We start from the raw sequence: 25,631 nt of genomic DNA, 5'->3' as shown, positions 1-25,631 counted from the left end.
TGTTAAAGAACTTCCTGATCAGTTTCTTGTCAGACAGCCATCTGTCAGAACATCTAAACTCTTCACCCGTAAGAAAAGAGTGAATAAATGAAAGAAAGGCAGATCAAGCAGGGTGACATGCAGATATTTTGGTCCAGAAAAGGTTATTCATGTCCCAGGTTTCTTCTCTGCTGGCCCAGTCTGTCCATCTCAGGACAGCTATAGGAATCCCCCTGTGTCCCATAGTCAGAAACTGGCTGACAACTCTGACAAGCCTGAGGATTTTCACCTCTTTTACACACATGCACACACACCTTCAAAACAGACATTGGACACTCATAAGAGGAGGGAAAAAAATGACCCACATTTATTTCTCCTTGTCTACACACTCATGAATCACTCTGTTGTGGTGTTATCTTTATTTTCTTCCAATCTCGCAATTTCTGTATTTACACTTTCTTCATCTCGTCTGTCGTTTCTCTCACTCACACATGGTGAAAACCACATACACACTGACACGTATGCGCAAAAGTACTGCACACACACAAAGACAACCCCTCCTTCCCACACACACATTCTCACTTGCTGGCTTGCCGGCTGGCTCTAGAAGGAGTCAAATGGCTCAATGTGTTAAAAGCATTAGGTAAGCATGGATCCAGCAGCGCTCCTCGGGCCGATATCATATGTCCTGCTTCATTACAGTCTGGTGTATACATTCAGCTGCATCTCTGACCCTCCATCCATCCATCCCTCTCTCCTCCATCCCTCCCCTCTCCTTTTCCCCCTGGGGTGCTTTAACACAGAGCGGGCCATCTCAAGATGTTAGCTGAAGAATGGATGAGATCTCTCATTGTTGTAAACGCTGGGCCAGGCTGCCTGGCTGTGGAGATCATGCGGCACGTGAATGAGCACATGGATAGACTCAGGTTTGAAAAAATCTATACATAAAGAATGTATGTATATAAAGAGAGGCTAATTCCTGTTACAGGATGTATAAGTAAGGAAGCGTGGAGCTGCATAAATCAAAGGGAGAAGGGAGGGGAAAGAAGTTAAAAGGCAATTAATTTAAGTTTCACAACCTATCTCTTGTCCACATGGCTGAACAGGTCTTATTTTTTCTCAAACTATTTCGGGTCCTGATATGACATTAACGGCTGGGAGGGTGCTGACCAAAACCAGCTGAGCTGTGTGTCTTTGAGACCAGGAGAGGGAGAGAGATCCCGTAACCTGCAGCCTGCCGACCGCTACCTCACGCCACACCTCACTTCCCGCAGCTTCATGTGTGTGAGGCAGCAAACACACTGAGGCCTTTTCTCCAAACTCTGTCTCTCCATGGAAGGCAGAGCTAGGCTAACATTAGCACTTTTCTTCCTCCAGGTGTGCACAGCTGACAACCAATAACAGAGAATAGACACTTATTTAGTGTGACTTACTGTGTTACTGCCCGGCCTTATGAGTGATCGTCCTGGAAAATAACATCTCGGAAAACTTTTAACTGCTTGAATCAAAGTTTTTTATTTTATTGTGATACTCCACTGAAGACTTGAGGGACAGGAGTGTGGAAAGGCAGATGTCAGGGAAGGACAAAATACTGGAAAAGGAGAAAAAATAAAGGCTTTCAATCGAGAAAAGGGATACCTGAGGGAAACGGGGAAAGATGAGAGAGGTATCCTTGTCTCAGAAACTGTTAAGGGCCGCATGGCGCACAGTGGTGTCTTTCGCCATCCCCGACAGTCATCAGCACAGCGGATTTTCTATTACTTTTTGTCTGTAAGCCCCCCCAGAGCCCTACCTTCTCAATCCTTTTCTTATAAAAAAAAGGGAGAGGTCTTGTTAATCAGCTTTTGGCTTCAGTTTGGGGGCTCGTATATAAACCCTCCCTTTTCCTCCCCATACCCCTGCCCCCCGTGTATGTAATAGATGAGGATAGCAGAGTGTATGTTTACGAGCGCGAGTGCTGGACTTGGCAGGGCCGAGCGCTACTTCAGTGTCTCACAGTTCATCACAGCTCAATGACTGACTGACTGGGCCCCTGTCTTTCTAGCAGAGTTTACATTATGTCCACACACACACTTGTATATACGCATTCACTCATACACGACTCTTGACTCTCACCGCCTCTCTTCTCTAAACTTGTCATTGTTTCTAGTTCCTAAGATGTCCGCCCAGGTAATTGTTTAATATTGTAGATAAATATCTGTAGCCATTAACTATATTGTTCTCTGTCTCCCTGCCCCCCTCCCTCCAGTGGTCCTACGCGTTGGAGAAGCCCAACACAGGCAGCGTGTTCAGCTTGGCCTGGTCTGCAGACGGCACCCAGCTGGCGGGGGCTTGTGGCAACGGGCATGTCATCTTTGCCCATGTGGTGGAGCAGCATTGGGAGTGGAGGAACTTTGTGATCACCCTCACCAAGAGGAGAACCATGCAGGTAGAATAAGAGACACACACATCTTTGTTTAGGTTTCTGCTCCTTTTCGTTAAACTTCCCTCCATTTTACCTGCACCCAGAGCTCCCCTCTCATTTGGCAGATCGATAGAGAGAAGAGGCTCACAGACTCAGATCAAACTGTCAAACTAGGCACTTCTGATCAAATATGAATCAAGATTATGTTACTGTATTGCTTATTTCTTGCTTCCTCTGTTTCGGAAACGTATTTAGTGTCCTGTTTAACTGTAATAAAAGAAAGTTGGTGACCAGGCCGCCATTTTATCCTCATTGAAGCCAGATGAGCCAACACCAACTCTCAGTACGTTGCCCACCAGCTGCACTGCTTATGCTGCGTTCCAGACAACCCGGAATTGAAAATATCCAACCTCATACTAGAAAAAGTACAACGAAATGGCACTTAAAGTCAGAATTCCTACCTGTAAATTAGGGTCAAATCCATCAACCCGACTTCAAGAAGAAGAAGCAGTTGTCTGAGAAGGGGTTGGATGTATTTGTAGATGACAGTATTTATATTAGGCTAGTGAATGGAATATAATAGATATGATTCAAGTATAAAAAAATGTATAAAAGTGCAAAAAATGAAAAGTGTAATGGAGTCTGTTACCTTGTCGTTTTTCCTCCTTTATTTTGTCTATATGTAAGGAGGCTGCACTGCTGAGAGTTCAGTTGTGTATAAACATCAAAACCAAAAAGACATCCTTTTGTTACGATCAGCCAAATGTTTTATTAACTTTTGGCATTGTGCACCTGGAGCGCCCGAAGGTCGGAAGTTGAAAGTTTTAACTAGAATATTCGACCTCCAGCTTTGACTGGAGCATTAGCAGTCTGGTGCAGCACAAAGCATTCTGGTTGTTGAAGGTTTTCTAGCTTTTGGGCAAAAGTGAATATCACAGCTACTTTTTCTCTCTTTTCTCTGGTAATGTAGCACCAATTTCAAAAATATTTATGTCTTTCTACTGCATAGAAAGCCCGGTTTTATGAAAAGACCGTATATCAAGCAGTGGAATACTTCTTTAAGTTTTAGTTTGTTTGATGAAATAAAAGAAGTGAAAAAAGACAAAGCAATGAGACTCAATCTCATCTAGACAAATGGCACATTTTTATGCATAGGCAAGAGAATCTGTCATGATTCCTGGCCCATTATAAAAGTTAAGGTTTTACATGTTAGCAGTTTCTTCGAGGGTTTTCAGATCACTGAAAATCAGTGTATCTGTAAGGAAAACTAAGATTTTTTACAAGGCAAACAAACAGAGCCAATTTCAATTACGTCAGCAGAACAAGAGAATTAAAAAGTACTGCACTGCCATAGGCAGACTGTAAACGGATGAGTGAATATGCTATGAAGAGAAGCAAATGTTTCACAGGCCTTGACTAGTTGTGGCCATATATTAAAGCAGGACCCTCCCTGTGTGCCAGTGTGCAGCCCTGCAATGACAATGACCAGCCTGTGTAGCTGCCTCTCTTGCTCCACCGTTCTCTACTGTTTAAACTCATTCTAACCACAGGGTAGCGTTTACACGCGGTTAACACACCCAAATGTACATATACACACACACACTTGTATACTTTCAGACGGGGATACACGCACGCACACCTACAGAAACAAGGTCATGCACATGCCTGTGTGCCAGCGCACACGTGCGCTCATTTGCCATAGACATCTTTACCAAGTGCAGTTTGTGTAAACCAAACAAAGTCGGGTCATCAGCCATTTATTTTCAGCCTCGCAGGCGCTTTCTGTCTCCCTCCTCCCCCTCTCCTCCTCGCAGTCCTTTTTAAAAGTGCACATCTGCCAGTGGTTTGTGAATCAGCCAGCTAAATTTACCACCTTGCGGTCAAATGTTTTTTATTCCTGGTTGTGTTGCATGTAAATTTGGCCTGCTGGAGGGAGCAGAGGAGGAAGATTTGTAAAGCTGTAAAAATAACCCCACCTTTCACCTGGTGCTGGAAAAGGCCTTTTCATTCATTCACAGAGGGAGCTGGAGGGAAGTATTTATCTATGCAGGTGAAAAAATGAGTTGCAACCGCTGCACGCACACACTTAAAACAGTAAAAACTGCTTTCTCCGACCACAGTTTCCCTACGTATACTTGGACATACTGTCAACTGTTTCCTGTGTATATTAAGAATAAATACACTCCGATGTGTATGTGACTGTGTTCAGCACTCTGTTAGTGAGGCCAGTGTCTCCCCTTTGTTGTTTGCCTGTTTAAATGTAAAGTGTTTACTCAGTAGTATAAAGTGTATGCCTGTTTTCATCCCTGCACTTGTTTTGTTTCACTTACCTCTTAATATTTTTGCCTTCCTCTCCTTCAGGTGAGGAATGTGATGAACGATGCAGTGGACGTACTGGAGTTTAGAGATAGAGTCATCAAAGCATCTCTGGCGTACGGTCATCTTGTGGTCGCCACTTCCCTCCAGTGCTATGTCTACAAGTCAGTAGCCCACTCCTCCTTCGCTTGTGCGCTCTCATCCTCGTTCACACCGCCTTGAATATTCTCATCTTATGATTTCAGTAATCCTTCACACATGAGGGTCTTGTGCAGCACATACTCATCTTTTACATCCAAATACTGAAGTTAAATAAGCCTGAAAAATTTCACCTAAAAATTTGTCAAAGAATGGAAAAAAGCAGACACACTACACTACAGGAGTACTGGTGGAAAAAACAACCGCATCTGACTAAGATGCTGAACCATACCAGTCTACCAGTCTAATGTTATTAGCTGACCTTGTGTACGTGGTGGATTTGCTAGGTTAATTTGAGGTGTATGAAATGGTGAAAAATGTCAGTCAGTGTTTCCCAATGTCCTAATATGTCTTGTTTTGTCTGAAACCTATGGATATTCAGTTTACTGTCATAGAGGAGTAAAGAAGCCACACAATATTCACATTTAAGGAGCTGGAATCAAATAATTTTCACTTTTTCATTGAAATATGACACAAACCAATGAATTGATTGTTTTTCTCTTCTCTATTTCTATTATGATCATTTGTGTCCTTGTATGTCACTGCACTTTTCATGCTCTATCTGTGTATTTATCTCCTCTCCTTTCATTGAAATTTCCTTTAATTTGCCTTTCTGCCTCTCTTGTTTCTTTTGTCTTCTCACCTCTGCACTCGCGCCAAATGTAACACTTTTGTTATTAGATGTCTGTGTTCTCACAAATCTTTCTGTGTGTGTGTGTGTGTGTGTGTGTTTGTGATGTCTTATCCGTGCCAGCTCAAGAAACTGGAACACTCCGCTCATCTTTGACCTGAAGGAGGGAACAGTGAGCCTCATCCTGCAAGCAGAGAAGTGAGTCTCTCTATTCCAGGAGCAGCACAACAAGAGAGAGAGCAGGCTGTCTGATCGTCTGTCAGCTTCTCTAATGCTTCATTACTCCGCACTGACCACTCATCAAGCAGCTAACCAAGCACACACACACACACACACACATACATCGAGGCTGTACTCCAGCCCTGTCATACAATAAGGCTGAGAGTGAAACCACTGGGGGAAATTAGATTAATATGGAGTAGCTCTTGTGCAATACTCCAATGCCGTGGCCCTGACACTCATCATAGAGCTAAATAGATTACTGGCTATTCAGAGTTGAGTTTGATGAGTCGTTCTGAGTAAGTCGATGCTTTGCTAATGTACATAAAATGTTTAAATGACCTGATCATATCAGTTTATTAACTCGACTCTTCATTCTTTTACTATTTAAAAAGTCATCTCCTCTCCCTCCTTGCTCCCGTTCCCTCCCCCTTATATACACAGTAGACTTAATCTGCTCTCATCCACTGCCTCCTCTTGTCTCACAGACATTTTCTGCTCGTGGATGGAGCTGGGTTGTATACGTTCTCCTATGAGGGTCGGTTGATATCTTCACCCAAGTTTCCCGGCATGAGAGCAGACATCTTAAACGCCCAGGGTGTCTCGCTGAGTAACGACACCATCGCCATCCGGGACAAGAGCGATGAAAAAGGTGAGGGGGCTGCCATCATCATGATGGTGAGATAAGCTGAACAGACTTTTTTACTATGTTTTCTATTTCCTTCGTCTCACCAGTCATTCTCCTCTTTGACGCCTTGACCGGGAAAGCCCTTGCCGATGGGAAACCCTTAACTCACAAGGTGGGTAGTCCTTTGCCCTTATATTGAGTGCTCCCATCCTGTTTCTTTGTCTTCATCAGCCAATTATGTTCCCCTTGTACCTACATTTTAGCAAACGTCAGACTACTTTTATAGTACAATGTGCAGCATAAAGGACAGACAGAGCTGTAAGAAAATCCGAGACTCTGTTCTACACCAATCTGACAAACATAATATCACTTCGCTATGACCAGCTTGTCATGTCACTGTCATAGCAGTCACGGTAACTTGTCAGAATGTGTTGGTATTTGTGTTTTATTATGTGTTTATAACAATGTGATATCTCAACTGAAGAAGGATTGGAGACTCATTTGATGAGTTGCACTATTACACACAGGCCAGTTATCTATGAACTATACTCATACTGTAGAGCACTCATGGATATGTGCTTTAACACACGTTGATAAATCAGATTTAGGACCAACAAAGCAAAAATCAGCTGGTTTAGTGATCATCTGTGAAGAATTTAAATAATTTTAATAACTTAAATGCACTATAAGGAACTTTAAGCTGGTTTGAAACTGATGCCTTTATATGATCTACATAGATGGAAGGAAGCTGCTCAGTAGTCTTGTCGTACATTACAGTACTAAAACAAATTTGACTTTGTTTCAGCATCATCGTATGTTGTTCAAATGGGCTGCCAGAATCAAGAAAAACAGTTCCTTGTAGGTGCTCTAATGACGAGCATTGTGGAAATGATAACATCGTTAGAGCTCTTGATACTTTACAGTAGTAGTGGCACCTAGCTACACCAGAAATTAGCACAGTGAAATTGATTTGTGTGTCGTTGCAAATGAGGTGCTGCTGCAAGCTTGGTGGCATAGTGAACTCAAAATGTGGGTCATGTGACGTAGCTAATATGATAGCTTGTTTTAATTTAGATATTGTGGTCCCGTCTGTTCCCACAAAGTTCAGCACCAGCGTCAATACAGTTTGCATTTGGTGTGCAAATTTGTGTCAGAAGTTCCCCATAGCTGAACCAGTCACCGTGCAGATTCACCTCTGTTAGCAATTTTCACTGATCGCTCTGATTGCAGTGAAAATGATTTAATTCAAATTGTTGCTGTAAATGCTGGTGTAACCAGACCCTAAAAGTGATACTTGGTATCTAAAAAGTTTAGAGGGTGTCGTAATATTTTTGCCTTTCCCATGCCAAAAAACACAGAGTAAAACTGTGTTGGCATGCCTAGCGTTTACTCAAGCACTATTCAGATATGGACTTTTACTTTTAACATGATATCTTAACTTTTACTCCAGTATGACTTTTCTGACAACTCTGTTAGGGGGTAGCGGACTCTTAGCAAAGTACATTATTTTGTATGATATTGCTCTGTCTAGGACAGGCCCAGTGAGATGACTTGAGTTTGATGATTATTTCCCATGTCTTAAACGAACAACTGATGAGGATGCTGTCTTTTTGTCTGCTTTAGCTAAAGGTAGTGGCTAATTGTTTGCCCTGATGATTCAGGAGGCCAGGTTTTATCTAAATAGACCTGTGAGGGGAACAGCCTTTTTAAGAGTTTCTGTGCTCAAACAAATATAATAACCTTTATCCAGAAGTTGGATAAACAATAAGACACAGGAATAGAATGGGTGAATATCTTTGGAGTCAAATTAAAAGGGAAAGAGACAAAAAGAAGGAAAGAATTAGAAGCGAAGGAAAAGAATTGGAGGTAGCAGGACTCACTGTTTGTCAGCAGGACTTCGTCTGCCAGTACTCCACAGCTCCAAGACGCTGCACCGGAGCCAGCTGGCTCTGGCCAAAAACACACACACATTCACTTACATACAGGTTCAGACACACATATACCCACTCCATGTCTCTCTGTCTCTCTCTCTCATACACACACACACACACACACACACACACACACACACACACACACACTTGGCAGAGAGGCTGCTGGTCACGGTACAAACTGCTCTCCCCCTTTTCCTTTATTTTCCTGATCTTTTGTCGTTCCTCCATCACTCACTCCTCTGTTCCCTCTTACCTTTGTGCTTGTGTGTGTCATTATTCATATGTAGCTAGAGGTGGTGGAGGTCGCTCTGGACCAGTGCGGCCCGTCCAATGAAAGGAAGATCGCCCTGATAGACAAGAACCGTGACCTTTACTTGACCTCCGTACGTCATCTCGGACGGGAGCCCAAAATCTGCAAAATTGGTGAGACGGGGAGGAGGAAGCTCACTTGGCAAGATGTGCAGTGACTGTAACTAATGTTGGGGTAGCATGATCGTTGTATGTGTGCTCTGTCCTGTAGGTAGCATGGTTCACAGTATGGCATGGAATGATGCTGCTAACATCCTGTGTGGAGTCCAAGACAACCAGCTAACAGTCTGGTACTACCCGAGTGCTGTCTTCACTGACAAGGACCTGCTGCCAAAAACACTGTACATAAAGGATGGCAGGTAGACATGTACAGTTCTTAACTCTCACTGTTATACTTTTTGGGGGGTTTTTTTGTCATGGAAGAGAAGTAATGGAAAAAGATGTACAATAAAAGCTGCTTTCCCCATGGTACAACACATAGCGCTTTAGGCTTAGCTCTTCTTTGCCAGCAGCTGTCAGACTGTACAATACTTCCTGCCGAAAGTCTTCAGCTTCAGCCAGTACAGGAGGTGCTAAGGCATCCTGAACTAGTTTCGCATGTCTCTGCTGCACCAATCTGAACATTTGGTTTTGTTTTTATTCATGCTCATATTGTACACACTGTACTTTCCTTTATTTCTTGACTGTCAGTGGTTTATGGCTTGCTGTTGTAAATTTTTACACACATGATGAATCAAGCTTTGCAGTTGCAGGCTGTTTATGCCGACACAAGCCTCAGTTAGCGTTGCTATTTTTCAGAGTTTAGTGTTTTTTTGCTTTTACTATTTTGGTGTTCCAGCAGCCAGATTGCATCATCAGACTCATTAAAAGTTCTTTTGTTGTTATGCAATGTGCAAATGGAGAACACCCGATACTAAGTGGCAAGAGCTAATAAATAAACAAATACAAAGGCTCCACTCATATCTGTGATGGAAGGCAGGTTGGACCAAGTACAGTGAGCGTTACAAAAGCAGCACTGTCAGTATGTTATTTCATCAATTCAGCAAAATTGTACGTGTGGTGAGCGGCCACAAATTACTCTGCCACACACACAGACACACGTATGCAAAATGGCAAAAACTGCATTTTCAACAAGTAGATCGTTGTGTTCCTAATTAGCACAATCAATCATCCTCCACACGTTAAAGTGTGAAATTTTTACATGGTTACAGCATATTGCATCACCCTTCACATGTTATTAAACAGTTTGTCTTTTTATCCCCACATGAGTATTCAAAACAAGAACACTGAGATTGTTCAGCGTTTCTGTGACTACAAAACTGTGAGGATGTGGTTACATATATTTGTTCTGACTGGTGTGTGTATGTGTGTGTCTGTGTGTGTATTTGTTCCCTTGAAAGTGAGTTCAGCCGTACACCCAACATTCTGAGCTATGTTGGCACCAAGGTGACATTACGCCAAGGAGATGGTTCACTGGTGTACAGCAGTGTACCTCCCTACCCAGCTCTCCTGCATGAGTACAGCACTTCTGCACGCTGGGAGGACGCACTGCGCCTCTGCCGCTTCGCCAAGGTAAGACACCTGCATATCTCTATTAAAGGGGCTCCATGGAACTTCTGTGTTGTGCTCAAAGCCAGATGTTAAAATGTTTCAAAATGGAAGTAAGCTACTGGTGCTTTTTGTTTGCTGAGCGGAAAGACACTAAGACGATGCACTCCATAAAGTCACATGCTTTGGACTGTGGCGGAAATGCAACCTGAGTCATTCACAAAAAAAATCCACAATCCAGCAGCTTTAAACGACTCATGTTACAATCAGCTCACATTTGGCTAGTAAAAAAAAAAAATAAAAGTGATTAATACATATAAATTGCAACAAATTGCTACATAGAGCCCCTTTAATGTGCACTAATTGACTGATCCAAAGTCCCAACCCCCTTAGTTACTGTTGGGCAGTAACTAAGGGGGTTGGAAGGATATATTAATCATGTGAGGTTTTATGAACACAGCAAAAGGACGCAAATGGAAGCCAAGTCAGTCCACAGAAAAAAAGAGGAAGCAAACGTTACCACAGAAATAAAGAGGAAGCATACATTGACGCTGACGTTGGTGATGTGACATCAGGTTAACTCCTCTTGATGTAACGTTAGCTAACTTTTATACGTTAGCTAATGTTTTGCTAACAATAACCCATGTTTTGCTAACATTAGCTAAGAAGTGACTTTATATGTCCGTGAAGATCATGGCATCAAATTAATGTGACTTAACATTGAAATGTTGCCTTAAACAGACATAGGTGTCTATGGTGATGATGTTGATGTTCAGACACACACACAGCCTAATCCACTCTTTTCATCTGAAAAATGTTGTCTTTGGTTTTGGGGATGGAATAAACAAAATGCCTTACACACGGTGTAGAGTGAATATCGAGGTACAGGTCCCCCAGCAACATCTTTTAATCATTTTTGTAAACTGCTTTTTCTTTTTCAACATGGATGAACCCAACACGTATTACACATTAGTTTAACAGGAAACTGGAAAGTTGACCGAGGTTCATCTGGCTACCAAGCTTGCTCAACTGTTCACTGAGTGAAAATGGGCGAGGATTAGAAGGGGTTAATTGTGCTAGAGAAGAAATCATCAATTTGAACTTAGCTACATCTGCTGTGACATCATTCTCACATTGGTGTTGTATACGTGTAAGATACCCAAACAAAAATATACCCAATGTATATAATTGACCTCAAGATAGGGTGACATATCCTGCTGTCTGGGGTTCGAGCACAGTCCAGGATCCTGTGGTTTGTGTCACATGCGTGTATGTATGAAAGAGAGTGAGACAGTCTGAAATGAGAAGGTAGCAGACAGGTTTATGGGAGCAGACCAGCAGGCTTTAATTAGCCTTCAATTAGCCTGGTGACACCATTTACCGGATTTAGGCCCCATAGACCTCACTCATAAATACACACTCGGTGACATGCATGTGTAAACTCTCCACATGCATGAACACTATTAGACTATGTGTTTGCTCAGGCGATGATGCAATAACCACAACCCTGGAGAAATGGACGGCCAGTAGTAAGACGAGGGTGGGACAAAAGGGATTAGGGAGAGGGACTGGTTTTAAGAGCCTTCTCCTCGACCCCTCCCCCTCGACTTCTGGTAAGAGTTTGGTGTCGGTGGCTTTTCCCAGAATCCCAGTGCATGTTGTCAGTAAGCCTTCACCTGGAAAGAGTTGATGTAATAGTTTGGAGCCATGCACACACACATGCATACATAGCAGACAGTATCACTATGATACAGGCAACCAAAATAAGATTTGGCCTGAAGTTGTGATAGGTAGTCCAGTTTTTATATCAAGTTTATGACCTTAGGCAGTGGCTGACAGTGTTATTTGTTGTTTCCAGCAGTGGTTTCTGATGAGAGCTGTTTGTCTTGGTGATGGACACTGATTAAAGGGGGGAGCACAGAGTGGAGACTCCAGTGTGAAGTTTGCTCAACTGTTGGCCAATTGGTGGTTAAGGCTTCATTTTAATGAATGCAGCTGCACAGAATAAAGTGGTGACACATTAGTTCACATTCATTGATGTTGCATACGGCAAATGTTTGTGTTTGTTTTTGCATGTGTTGTCATGCATGACTACATGGGGCCTGCCAGGATGTGAGCAGGATGTAGAGGGGACTGTAAAGACACCATCATACCCTGTCCCTGCTTTATTATATTCTTCATCAACAGACTTTGTATTTTAGATCAAACATTCAGGACAAGTCTAAATAAAAGTGACTTATGCTCAGATGATATCTGTATATGTTAAAAGTTTGTGGAGAAAAAAAGGGGGAACTTTAAAAATTTGTCTCCAGGCCTTTGTTACATACTGCCTCTGCTCTCATGATCTATAGGACCAGTCTTTGTGGGCATGTCTTGCTGGTATGGCTATGGCAAACAGGGAGCTGACCACAGCGGAGATGGCCTACGCTTCTATCGGAGAGGTAAGAGCATTTGTTAAAGGCCAATTCAGTTAAAAATACGTACTCACATTTTCTTAATTAATTAAAAATTCAAGGATTTTGAAAGAAGAATTAAGTCGAAAGCCATGTTTCCATCAGCTCATGTTTATGCACACTTTAAAGTATTTGAAGGACTACAGGTTAATGGTAACAGTATAATAAAAAAAGGTAAAAAAAAAAAAAAAAAAGTTTTTATGTTTGCATGAGGTGTTTTTTGCCATTTACAAAAAACCCTTTCCCAAATAAGTTCTGATTTAGAGAACATTTAACTCACACAACTGATCAGACGATCTGCTCCAAGATGAGAAAAAGAAGTTGTGTTCGCTGTCAGCGTCTTCCCGAATATAGGTGAGAAAACATGGCTGTTAGTAGCAACAGCTACGTGTGGAGCTACGAGGAGACCAAAAGTATTCCGGAGTCTCAGAGGTGATGAAAGATCACAGCCATTTTTAGATGGAAAACAGCAACGGACCCGGTTTTGTTTCCAGTTCTTGGTCCGTTAATTGCAGGCATGCATAATCTAGGCTCCAAACCAGTCGATGGAAACGCACCTAGTGCGCATTTTCTTTTTTTCTTTGTTGCGACATTTCAAATTCACTTGACAATTAAACAGAAACACGGCTTAAGAGATCAGTTAAAAGGTATCTCTTTCTTCTTGTTTCTGCATATCCTCTCCGTCTCCTCTTACAGCTACCCAGGGTGCAGTACATCAACTTCATAAAGCAGCAGCCATCTAAGGAGTCCTCTTTGGCTCACATGCTGATGTTCAGTGGTCAGGTCCAGGAGGCTGAGGCCACTCTGTTACAAGCTGGTCTCATCTACCAGGCCATACAAGTCAATATTGACCTCTTCAACTGGGAGAGGTACATGACAGTGATGATATCTCTCATCCTCTAAAGGGGAATTTTTAGAAAAATGTCTGAAATTAGGTTTGAGTGATGAATGTGGATGTGCATCTTGTGTCCAGGGCACTGGAGCTGGCAGTCAAACACAAGACCCATGTGGACACGGTGTTGGCCTATAGGCAGAAGTTCCTACAGAAATTTGGCAGGAAGGAGACCAATAAGAGATTCCTGCAGTACGCTGACGGGGTAAGTTGGAACAGTCTGTCTGCTGCACTGCATTAATTGATTAGGGCAGCGAATAGCACAGGGAGGGTGTCTTTTTATAATTGTTTGCGACAGGTTATCAGCTTTAACTCACTATAAACTGAGTGCCTCCAGTTGAAAAAGGTTAACTCTAAGGAGATAAATACTCATTGATGTTGGAGCATTACTGGGGTGTCCCTCGCTGCAAAATATCCCTCAGTGTTATCACCATCAGGAGGGGGAAGGCATTAAAACACGCCACACTATTCAGGCACCAAGTGTGATCCCGTTTAACATGTAATGTGAGTAATTAACTGCTTCTATACTGATCAAAGCAAAATACAGTTTCTTGTCTCATTTCATCTCATCTTTCTGTCTCTCTGCCAGGTTGAGGTGGACTGGGAGAAGATCCAGGCGAAGATAGAGATGGAGTTGTCCAAAGAGAGAGAGAAGGCCGCTAACGCCTCTATGAGGAGCAGCATGGCCCCGCGGCGTTGATACTCAGGGGACCTTTTGTCTAAAACATCAGCCTTGCAGGAATTGATTCCCATGTGTTTTTGACATTTGGTGAATATTAGGTGGTTTGGCTCACGCTCAGAGTAATAAAAATGTTCTGTACTTGAGGTACAATGTCGACCATTAGTTCCAAGTACATTAACTTCAAGTGAAAACAAAAGGGAACATTTGGATGTGGAGGCCACAAAGAATATGACACTTGATTTTGATTGTTACGCTACAGTCTTGTCAATGTAAAACATGTGCACAACATTGTACACAGCATTCTGTTACTGCGGGTGGATAATTTGACTTTTGATAAGAGTATCTGTATTTCTCAGCAACAACACCATTATGGCCTTTCTGTCATATCAGCCTCTCAGTGATATCTGTGACAAGTTGAAAGTTGATTGTTATCTTTTCGTCGTGTACAAATGTGTTGCTGTGTTTCTTTGCCAGTGGCGTTTGACTGTGTTTTTATATGTATAGATATTTTTACAGTTTATATATTCATAACATTGCCTCCTGTAAAGACTAAACTGTTGGTGAATAAAACAGATAGACACTGTATATACTCAGCCAGAATGTCCTCTTTTATCTTGCTTTCTCTATTTATTGTATTCCTTTAATGTCTTGCTGCTTCAGTGGTATCTTTGAGTTGTTTTTCCAGCATTGCACATGCACCCAAAAGGTATTTCTAGGTGCATGTGTGTGTCTTAGAGTTCAATATATCTACAGTATGTGCTTCTCTTTGAGTTATTCTTGTATTTCCTTTTCTGCTGAGGTGTGAAACCAACCGCTTGCCATGCAGCTCCACCCCCTGGTTGGCAGAGGGCCAGTACATCAGCGGACCATTATAGCCTATCCATCTCCTCTAGTGGCCCAGAAGGGACGAATGATGGAGAAGATCTATCTCAGGTCTCTCCAAAACAAAACAACTGCTTGACCATATCACGATCATTCGGACAGATACGGTAGAAAGCGAGCGGCATAATCCCTGAAACTGTGAGCGGCCGCAGATGCTGAAACATCAGAGAAAACGGTAGATGGAGGAAAATCTATCAATGGGTTCATTCTCTCTCGCTGTTGCCTTTTTTCCCCCCTCAGCTACCTGCACTTTTAGCCACTTCTAGGACTCTCTCTCTCTGACTCACTGTCTTTCTCTTGTTTTACTCCCTTCGTCTGCTTTCTTTAGAAACCTGCTCGCCGTGTGATAAAGCATAGACCCAACACAACATTAATCTATGAAAAGACTTATCAGCGAGGAGTCAGGTTTCACATGCATTACCACTGAGAGCAGCCACACACAGTGAAAAATAGAATTGAAATGAATTATGTCCTTCCTCTTGAACTATACTAAGCACACTGCACCCAATCTAAGTTAAGTGACGAGGAGTTTTGTGACGATTTTAACATTTTACACTAGAAAAGTCTCATTTCGACGTTTTAATCTCAATATTTCATATTTTTTAAAACTACACAGCACAAAACACCAGAAAGATTCTGCACTTTTATTAAACCGCAGAGCTGTATTCCCACATTCAATGACTTGCAAGTTCTCATATAATAGATTGATCCCAAAAATACACTTCCCGGATATAATGTAGAATTTATGAGGACGATAATGCTCATTGATTTGACCTTAAAGTTTATCCGTCCTTTGGACCAGTGAGCAGAATTACTGGATCATTGATGCAGACTCTGATGTTGCTTACACTGAATCAATTTTATGTGAGCATGTGTCTCTACTGTGAATTCATCTGAGGGCATGTCTGCTTTTTTCTGTTCATGTCCCTGTATATGTTTGGATTTTGTAATATGTACTTTTGAGGAGAACTGTCCTCTCCCCCTGGCAGAGAGATGTCCCAGCCATACGTGATCTGATTAAAGGAACAGTTCACCCATAAATGAAAATTCAGCCGTCATCTATTCACCCCAATGCAGGTGGAAAGTCAGGTGAAGTTTCGTAGTCCACAAAACATTTCTGGAGCTTCACAGCAAAACAGAGTTGCGGTATTGTCCTAAACAACTGAAGTAGATGGGGACTTGTTTTAAAAGATAAAAACAACCAAAAAAACAAAACATAAAATGACTCAATACAGCTAATCCGGCATAATGGAAGTGTAAGGAAGCCCTGAGATCCCAAATTGATTAGAAAGGACATTATTTACATCCTTAGCTTAGCAGCTACAGTAAAGATTTTGGTTGTAAATTGGGATCTCAGGGCTTCCGGAGACTTTTATTATGCCAGATGAGCTGAGTGGAGATGTTTAATTTTCCAGTTGTCAAGATTTAAGATTCCAGATGTTTATTGTCACTCCAGTATATATACATGTATGTACATGAGACAAAAATAAAATTACAGAATGTAAAGGCAACGAGGGGGTCTTGTTGTTGTGCAAAGATAATAAGTGTAAAATGAGCAAAATAAATGTAAAATAAGCTTAATAAATTTAAAATAAGCAAAACATTATAAAAGCAGCAGTCCCATGCTGTCCCCATCTCCCTCAGTTGTCCAGGTGAATGTTGCAACTCTGTTTTGCTGAGAAGCTAAAGAAATGTTTTGTGGACTACAAAAACTTCACCTTCAACTTTCCATTGGCGTGAGGGTGAGAAGATAATGACTTTATTTTCCTATTGTTGGGTGAACTGTTCCTTTTAAATGCAACGACCATGAAGGAGAGAGTGAAACGCAACATTCACACCTCTTATGGTTTGAGCAGCCCTCATACATGGCTCCATACATCTCGGGGTCGCATGCTCCACCATCTACCATCTACCCATCAGTGGGTTTTAAGCATGGATTTAATGCTTCTAAGTGCAAACTCCACCCACCCACAATGTTCCCTCCGGAAAGCAAAGCCATCAGTGCTCACTAGTGGCTCTGCCATCATGGGCCGCCAGTATTGGATTACACGAGCCACCACAATCAGACTCAGACTTTAAGTGTCAGGAGCATTAGAGGAGCTCAGGGTCTCTAAATGTGAAGTCTGGGTTTGTGGTGCTTTAGCAGCAACTTCTCCGGTATTTTAATCGCGAAACATTGGACAGAAAGTGAAGTGTTACTTATTGTTGTGAATAAGGGTGCTTTGATATTACTGCCTCTTATTACACTCTCCTAATGAGTGTACACTAGTGCTTCAGATGGTACATAACCGCTCTGGAGCTTCTCACATAAGTCAATAAGCTGAGGGTCACTGGGTGCGTTATATCTGCTTACAAAATAAAAGAAGCATTAAAGAATGAACAGGTAAATAGAATTGCACATTTTATATAGAGGCCGACCGATATATCAGTTGACCGATATTGGCCTATCACAATTTTATCTGTATCAGCGTTTATGTTGTTGCTATCAGCTGATATGATAACTTTTAGTTTGAAAGAACACAATCCAGAAAAAGCTCAGGCTGATCTATAATTATTACATTTTTAGTTGTGTTTTCTGTTTTAGTGCACGGACGTTATTTTAGACAATTGGTGATTTTGTTCATCTTTAAACTGTCCTGCCTCCATTACATATTTTTGTCACATGGAAGGTGAGAGCTGAAAAGATTGTTGACAACTACTTTGTTCATTTTTAAGATTTAGAATAGATTGTTTAAGTAATTTTTCTGTGCACAATCGTCAGAAATTACTTGGTTTCATCCTCTCACATCTGAATATTTGTGTTTTTCCTGAGGTTTCTTTGATGGTAAACTAAATATCATTGTGTTTTGGACTGTTGTCAGATCATCTGGGAACCTATGATAGACATTTTTCACTATTATCTGTCATTTTATAAACTTGTGTTATTCGTTAGTGAAATGAGCCATTACTTGCAGCCTCAACGGAGATACTTTTCTCTTCTCGCCTTCTCTTTTGGCCTGGGACTCATCATGTGCTAACATTTCGACAAGTCTGAGCTTGAGAGAGGATATAGCAAGTGTGACTGCTTACTACACACACAGTCAAAGTAAACTAATGTCTGATGACAGATGAGCTTAATCTTGTTGCATAATGATGCATTTTAATTGACAGTTAATGGCAAATACACCTATATCTTTAATCCAGGTAAACGGGCCGTGAATCCTGATGCGATGAAGTGTGTGTGTCAGCTCGGTTTTCAGTTTGGAGCAGCAAAAAAAAAAGACACTTCTTGTCTCATCAGTCAGAAATGCAAATTAGCAGTGGACAGTTACACCCTCGTGGTCAACATACAAGTAGAAGTGAAGGTCTTGTCTCAGATGTCTCCTGTCAGATGTCCCTCCGTCTTTTCCTGTCCTCGGTCTGAGCTGCACAGCGTTAGTTCTGCTCGGGGGCAGCGTTTGTGATCTTGTCTGACATGCTATCATCAAAATACAACTTTGTTTCTTGGCAGCTCGCACCCCATCAGTATGCCAGCTGTAATCTCTGCCATTGTTATTTTTTTATTTTATTTTATTTTTTCAGTGGATTCAAAACCTGGGAGACACTGATACATGTAGCCTCAGGGCAGCATCTTTATAAAAAAAAACCCTGCACATCTCTGCTGCAGCTTCAGCTTGTGCAGTATTAGACATGGCTCAGGTCACTGATAAAATGCTCATCTGTCAGCCCCCTAGAGAAGTGTGTGTGTGTGTGTGTGTGTGTGTGTGTGTGTGACTTAGTTTGAGAGAATATTGCTTTCATGCTGACAAGCTATGGGCTGAATTAACTGGCTCTAAAGCTGCCTGATAAAAATGTCTGCCCCAGAAAATATTAAAATATTGATATCCCTCCCTTCAGCACACATTTCAGGTTACTGGGAGGAGAAAAAGAAAATCTAAATATTCTTCCTTTTGCATGCAAATTCAATGAAGATGAAATAAAGGGGAAATTGGGGTCTTTCGGGTTCAGCAGAATATTTAGCAGAGAAGGGGGTTTCACGGTGCCACTTAAAATTGAGGTGCTGAGGTAAAAAAAAAACTTAATGCGATTGTACCGGAGCCAAATTAGCTGCCCCCCCCCCCCCCCCCCCCCCATCACAAAGAGCGTCGATCTCAGCCGCCTGCTTCACTTCATAATCTCCTTTTCTTAACCCAAGCCGCTCGTTTGCATACAAAAGGCGAGTAATCCCCTATAATCTTACAAAACACGTCCATTTTCGCAGCCTCCTCCTTTTATTCTTAACATTCAGGATTATAATTGCACTTGAGTTTATATCTCTGCAAGATAATTACCCTGATTATATTAAAATATGAATGCTGTATTGTCTTAGTCCGCCGTCAGACAGAGTTCCGACATGTCCTTGGGCTGTGTTGCGGTCCTGCCACCTCCAGGACATCCCGCCTCTGCTCACCGGCTCTCGGTCCCGCGGCTCTCGCCCTGCCCTGACCGCCCCTGTCGCTCCCCGACGACAGCAGGTTGTCATCGGAGCGGTCCCTGTGCATCTCCTGCATGCTCTCCTCGTACGTGGGCAAATATTTCACCTCGTCGTAGGCCGGCAGGTTCGGGGAGGCGAAGTCCCCGAGGCTGCCCTCTGGGTACCGGTCCAGCAGGGAGTCCTGGGACGCCGACGCGTGCCCGTGGAAGAGGGAGGGCTCCTCGCTGCGGTCGTTGTGCGGGTTCCGGCGGGGCCGCGGGCAGATGATCCGCTGGATGAAGTAGCCCATGGCGAAGAGCAGCAACAGGATCAGGATGCCCGACAGCTTCTTCGTGAACCAGCCGACGTTGTCGAAGAAGATGTGGATGGGGAGCTTGCAGCAGCGCACCGCGGAGCTGGCGCTGCCGTTCCCGCCGACGATGGGCGGGCAGCACTGCTGGCCGTCGCCGCACTGGACCCCCCCGCAGCTCCGGTAGGCTTGACAAGCGGAGAGCAGACATGCCGACAGAAAGGTGCCAGTGGTCCCGCGCGGTGTCCCGCAGCCGCCCGGCCCACCACGGGGCATCATCGCTGGATCTGGAAAGTAATGTGTTGCGTCTCCCGTCCTGTGATGTTGATAGTCCGCTCAGGTGTTCGGCCACAGGTCCGCCTCCGTCTCCAGCTGTGCACCAATCATCCGCTCACACAGACACTGCAGCGCCGAGCGGGACAGCACAGCAGGTGCCCCCCCGCTGAGGACGACCTGTCTGCTGCTGTACGGACGATAGGAGTGGAGCAGCAGCAGTGTGTGGAGGGAGCAGTGATGAGAATCATGAATAATCTTGCATCATTATTACGTGAAGACATTTCTACCAGTCCTCCAGCGTGTCCTTATGCCAGTGCAACACACAGATCTGGTCCCCCATCATCTGAGCTGTCCCCCCAAAGAGATCTGTGACCCCAGCCACCTCATATCAATAACCCCCCCTCAGCTGAGTGCAGGGTTTGCTGCAGAGCCCCATGATTTGTGTTTGGTGAGATGCATGTAGGAGGGCTGAGGAGCACAGATGGGAGAGTGAGAAGTCATTATACTGTGTTTGGATAGACTGTGAAACCAAAACTAGTTCTCATTCTGCTCTGTTGAAGCACTAATACTGCACCACAGAAATACTTCATTACAAGCAAATAGTGGTAAGTATTATTAGCTAAATGCACTTGAAGTATGAAAAGTAAACGTAGTGCAGGAAAATAGTCCCTGTGAGTGTTTAAAAATGAATGTGTAAGTAGCATTTACACTATTTTATGTGCTATTGGTAGTTGAATCAGTCACAGTGACTACAGTACAGTACTACAGTGTAGAGATATTTTAAAATAGAGTACAAAAGTATAGGCAGAATGGCCCTTTGCAGAATCATATATACATTATTAAATCATGAATATTGATGAATTCATTTACATATCCGTTTACAGCCGATACAGATAGGGCTCATTTAAACTACTCTATGTAGTCCTGTGTTGCTTAAAGGAAAAGTTCACCCAAGAATGACAATTCAGTCATTATCTCTTCATGCTGATGGAGAGTCAGGTGAAGTTTCGTAGTCCACAAAACATTTCTGGAGCTTCACAGCAAAGCGGCGGTGCAGTGTTCTCATAAACAACTGAAGTAGCTGGGAACTTGAGACGTGAGATACATACAGCTCATCCGGCATAATCCAAGTCTCAGGAAGCCCTGAGATCCCAAAGTGATTTGACAAGATGGTCGAGCTCAGGCACCCAACGTACGGGGTGTGCGCTAACATCTTTAGCTTAACAGTTAAAATTAAGATTTGGGCTTAAAAATTGGCGTAGATAACATCTTTTCATTCATTTGGGAGACTTGATTTTCACCAGAAAGCTGTATGCAGCCATTTTGTGTGTTGTTTTTTTCTGTTGTTTTTTTTAAAACAAGTCCCCATCTACTTCAGTTGTTCCAGAGAATGTTTTGCTGTGAAGCTTGTGTCCCAAAAGTCCCCAGACCCCCCAAAAGGTTGAACTAACTGAGTCCTGCGTGGACACAGATGTGAGGGCCCCTGATACAAGGCGCCAACAGATCTACCCCTCTCATAAAAAATGAATAGTTCTTGCAATGTGGGCTGTAATGGCCCCCCATTAGAAGAGTGTCTGGATTCACATTAGTCCAGCGTCACCCTGGAGGACCATGTGTCTTCAGCACTGAAGCACATAACCATAAAACTCAATCTCCAGTTTAAACGACAGTCTCCTCGCCCCAACGTGTTAATTTACACTAAAGAAGTGCCTTTGGACAACATCCAAGAATGACAGACGGCTCAGTAAGCTGCTCTACAAGTACTGAATAGTAACTGATTAATTAAACCTGTCTGCATGTTGTATTGCAGTGAAACAGTGACTGAATGAATAATGTTCTGCAGCGGTTGTATAGAGGGACAAAGGTCAATTTCAAACACTTATGTCCTTATTGAATTTGAAAAGGATTACAGCCTCTTTCCCTCAGAGAACAGGATTTATAATATTAAGACAGACTAAAGAAGAATATAGCCCGTTACTGTATTTTAAATAAAAGGGATCTTACTGATGAGACATGGCTTCGACACTCTTTTGTCGTGTCGATATGGTGTAATACACGAAACAAATCATTTTGAACTACAGGAACATTTCACCCCTCCTGTCTTCACGTTACTCTTTGTCACTAATAGCCAGTCTGTATTCCTTTCTTTCCTAAACAAGGCCTAATGCACAATGCACCAAATCTAATTATGGGAGCATTATGACGTGAAATTCAGTAGAAGGGTAACATCACACAGCCTAATTTATGCAGCATCGTATTTCTTTCTGTAATCGGCCTCGATTAGGGAAACGTGATCGCAGGGCTCCCTTCTAACCAAATAAACAAATACACAATCAATAGCCTCTGGCCAGCTGCTCTGTGAGAAACCCTTTTCGGTTCCTTTGTTTCGAGGGCTTTCCCAGCACTTCTGCTATTTTGATACTCTTATTGACATGTTTAGGGAACAACAGCTATTTTTTGATCACGGCTCCCGCTCTCTGGAAAGTAGAAAAATGCTGCTGTCTCCACAGTTCTCACCCCGGCACAGAGGAGCACTTCAAACCATTTGGCTTTTTTAAATCCCATCCAGATCAAACCAATGTCAGCAGTTATGAAGATGAGAAATAGGATAACAAAGTTAAACTGTGTTCATCCTGAAGCAAACTAAAGTAATTTAGGTAACACTTTATGTTAAGGTCCTTTTAATAAGTATTATGTAATAGTTCATAAGGGTCTTCTTAAGTACTTATTGAGACTATTTAAAGCAACATTATGTAACTGTTTTACCTTAAAATAACAGCTTCTAAATCATGTTGATGGGTACAGTGTCTCTGCCTCTCCGCCCCCCTATCACTTGTTTCTGCACTATGTAACTTCAGTGAGAGGGTAGGATCACAGCGCTACATACATGTTTACTTCAACGTACACGTTTTCAACACATAACATTGTTATGATGTAATGAGATTTGTTTGTAGTTAACTCTTAATGAAGGCTTTCAAGATATCAGACTTTCACTACACAATTATCATAGCCAAACAAATAAATTTCAAAATAAATCAAATCTGTCTTTAACTTTGTTTTTCACTTTTTTTGGCAGATAAATGACCCTCAGAATGCAAGTGTGGGGAGGTGGAGAGAGAGTCTGTAAGCATAACTGTAAACAAAGTGTACAAAAAGAACAATTACACTAAATTACTGGTGAAAATTCAACCAGATGAACTGAACAAAAGATGCATGAGGCCAAACATCGTCACTGGGTTATTCACACGATATTATCATACGTGTATAACAATATTTCATATTTTAACATCATGGTTATCATTAATATGGCAATATCATGACACGTTTACTACTACTAGCAAGTTTCTTATAATCAATATAAAAGAAACATGTTTATTATAACACTCGTTATGTTAATAAGCATCTTATAAGGTCAGGACCCATTATCTCATGCTTATTACAAGAACCTTAAAGGTCCACTTTGTAAGAGAGTTGATTCTTGAGTCACAGTCCCAACTCAAACACTGAGGCTTTGGGATTTTAGGTCGGTTGCGCCGCCATGCCAAAGCGTCAGTATTTGATGAATCAACTTTCTTACATAGTAGACCTTTAATATAAAGTATTACCATAATTTTCCCATTCTTTGGTTTTCTTGCCAATCACAAGGACTCCATGATTCAATCTATCCTTTTCCTCTCTTGTTTATCTTCTTTCTCTGACAATTTCTCATCCTCAGGTCTGTTTCTAACCCACCACATCCTGCCTCTTCCCTCTTTCCCTGAAATTCACCACAAAGTGCTGCTCTTATGTGAGTAAGATTGATTGAATAAATTCTCCTTCTTTATCTCTTTTCGCCTCCCCCTCTTTCTTGTTGTGTCTATCTCGGAGCGGCTTTCAGCAAACACATCAAACTAATTGGAGACCAACTTCATCCCAGAGGAAACGGAAAGGGACAAGTGTTCCTTGCATAGTATATTTACAGAAAGTGGAAAGTTCCTGTGCTCGAGCAGATGTCCGAGTCCTCGATGCTCGCAGAGACAGAAACACGGACAGATGTAGAAAGTATAAACACAACAAATCTGTTAGCAGCATCAACACAAGGGCGACTCTGCTGCTGTTACATTAACTGGCACAATAATCTGACGTTGCAGCCTCCTCTATGGCTAACAATTACCATGATAACTCACTGACTACACTATATCACTTTAATAAATGTGCTGTGCTGCATGCTTCCATTAATCTGGCACAAAGGTCTCTTGTGTTGTGCTTAATAATTCAGTCTTATGGGGTCCATTAGTCCTGTGCAATGATGAATGGCAGCGTTCATTTTCATGTGTCAGAGACGTTGATGCGCGGACCGCCCAACTGTCAATGTCACGGTTATCGCGTTTGCATTAATTATGAAACAAAGAGAGCCTTGTCAGGCATCGGGCTTTGTTAATGGACCCACTGATGGTTCTGCGCTTTGCTTTGTTTGCACCAGAGCAGAAGTCAAAACCTCAGGGTTATTGCCCTGAGACCAGCTTCAGCCTCTGTAGCTTCTTTATTCACTGTATTTAAAGAATAATCTGATCTTTACATGATGTGATAGATTGCCCTAATCCTGTTGCATGTGTAAGAATAGCTATGTCTGAATTTGGAGGATGAATGCATACGTTTTATCTTTTTGTGTGTGTGTGTGTGTGTGTGTAGTTCTTATCCCAGAATTGCAGGATATGTGTGTGGGTGTCATCAGCGTCTGTGTATTCCCATCAGCTTGAACTCTAATAAAAAGCAGGGCCTGCAGTCGGTGTAGATTGTGTGAATCCAGAAAAGTCCCACACCACAGCTATTTCACACCCACGTACTTCCTCTAATCTTATCGCTCTGCTTGCTCAGAGGTCTTTAAGTGTGCGGGATTGTGTGTATGTGTGTGTGTGTTGAGAGTATGGGGCGACTATATTTATGTTTTAGTCCGTTTGTGTGGGTGTCTTAACGTTTCGAGCATGTTTTCCCCTTTCTTCGTCGCTGGACAGTATGTGGTTGAGTGAGAGGGACACGGTGAAGGGATGACGTGTGAGTGACCCAGGTCAAACTTTGTGCTTTTTTCCCCGGGAGCCAACTGAACGAGCGAGTGGATGTGGTCACCTAAAGAAAGTGAGCACCTCTTACCTTTTGCGTGGCCAGCGATGTGTAGTTTTTGGCTCGGAGAAGAATCAGTATTCTGACTTCCTTTGAAGAGAAAACCTGCTCTTTAAGCCCAAAAGTCCTTCACACAAGAGAGAGGGAGAAAGAGAGAGAAAGTCTCAGTGCTCTTAATAAATCTGCTGAGCTGGGCTTTTTGACTTTATAGTGAATAAATGTGTACCGTTGCCCATATGATAATCGTACAGGCCATCATACACCGCAATTATTTAGACAGGTTTGATGGGGTAATAGCTCTAAGTGATTTGACTCAGCATTGTTGCTTTCTGTTCAAATGGGAACATCATGTTGCCCGGAAAGATTTATATACATATACATCAATCACTGTCTTTTTAGCTTTTGGGCAATGCTGCCCTTCCACACTCTGCCACAGAC

At 42.5% G+C, this 25,631-nt stretch overlaps 1 protein-coding gene across 1 annotated transcript in view; it reads left to right on the top strand.

The window, feature by feature from the left end:
* Positions 1-14,787, top strand: part of ift80 (intraflagellar transport 80 homolog (Chlamydomonas)) — a 40,015-nt gene extending 25,228 nt beyond the window's left edge. Inside the window, exons 9-20 of the mRNA XM_073482482.1 lie at positions 2,228-2,407; positions 4,745-4,863; positions 5,652-5,726; positions 6,236-6,399; positions 6,483-6,547; positions 8,597-8,732; positions 8,830-8,977; positions 10,019-10,190; positions 12,518-12,607; positions 13,316-13,488; positions 13,593-13,716; positions 14,101-14,787. Of these exons, the coding sequence (XP_073338583.1) occupies positions 2,228-2,407; positions 4,745-4,863; positions 5,652-5,726; positions 6,236-6,399; positions 6,483-6,547; positions 8,597-8,732; positions 8,830-8,977; positions 10,019-10,190; positions 12,518-12,607; positions 13,316-13,488; positions 13,593-13,716; positions 14,101-14,211 (1,557 nt within the window). The 3' untranslated portion in view covers positions 14,212-14,787. The remainder of the gene's footprint in view (positions 1-2,227; positions 2,408-4,744; positions 4,864-5,651; positions 5,727-6,235; positions 6,400-6,482; positions 6,548-8,596; positions 8,733-8,829; positions 8,978-10,018; positions 10,191-12,517; positions 12,608-13,315; positions 13,489-13,592; positions 13,717-14,100) is intronic.
* The last annotated feature ends 10,844 nt before the right edge of the window (positions 14,788-25,631 follow it).

This window comes from Pagrus major, chromosome 2, assembly GCF_040436345.1.
Source record: "Pagrus major chromosome 2, Pma_NU_1.0".
NCBI lineage: Eukaryota > Metazoa > Chordata > Actinopteri > Spariformes > Sparidae > Pagrus > Pagrus major.
Note: the sequence above shows the minus strand (reverse complement) of the source record. Positions and strands in the feature narration are given on the sequence as shown.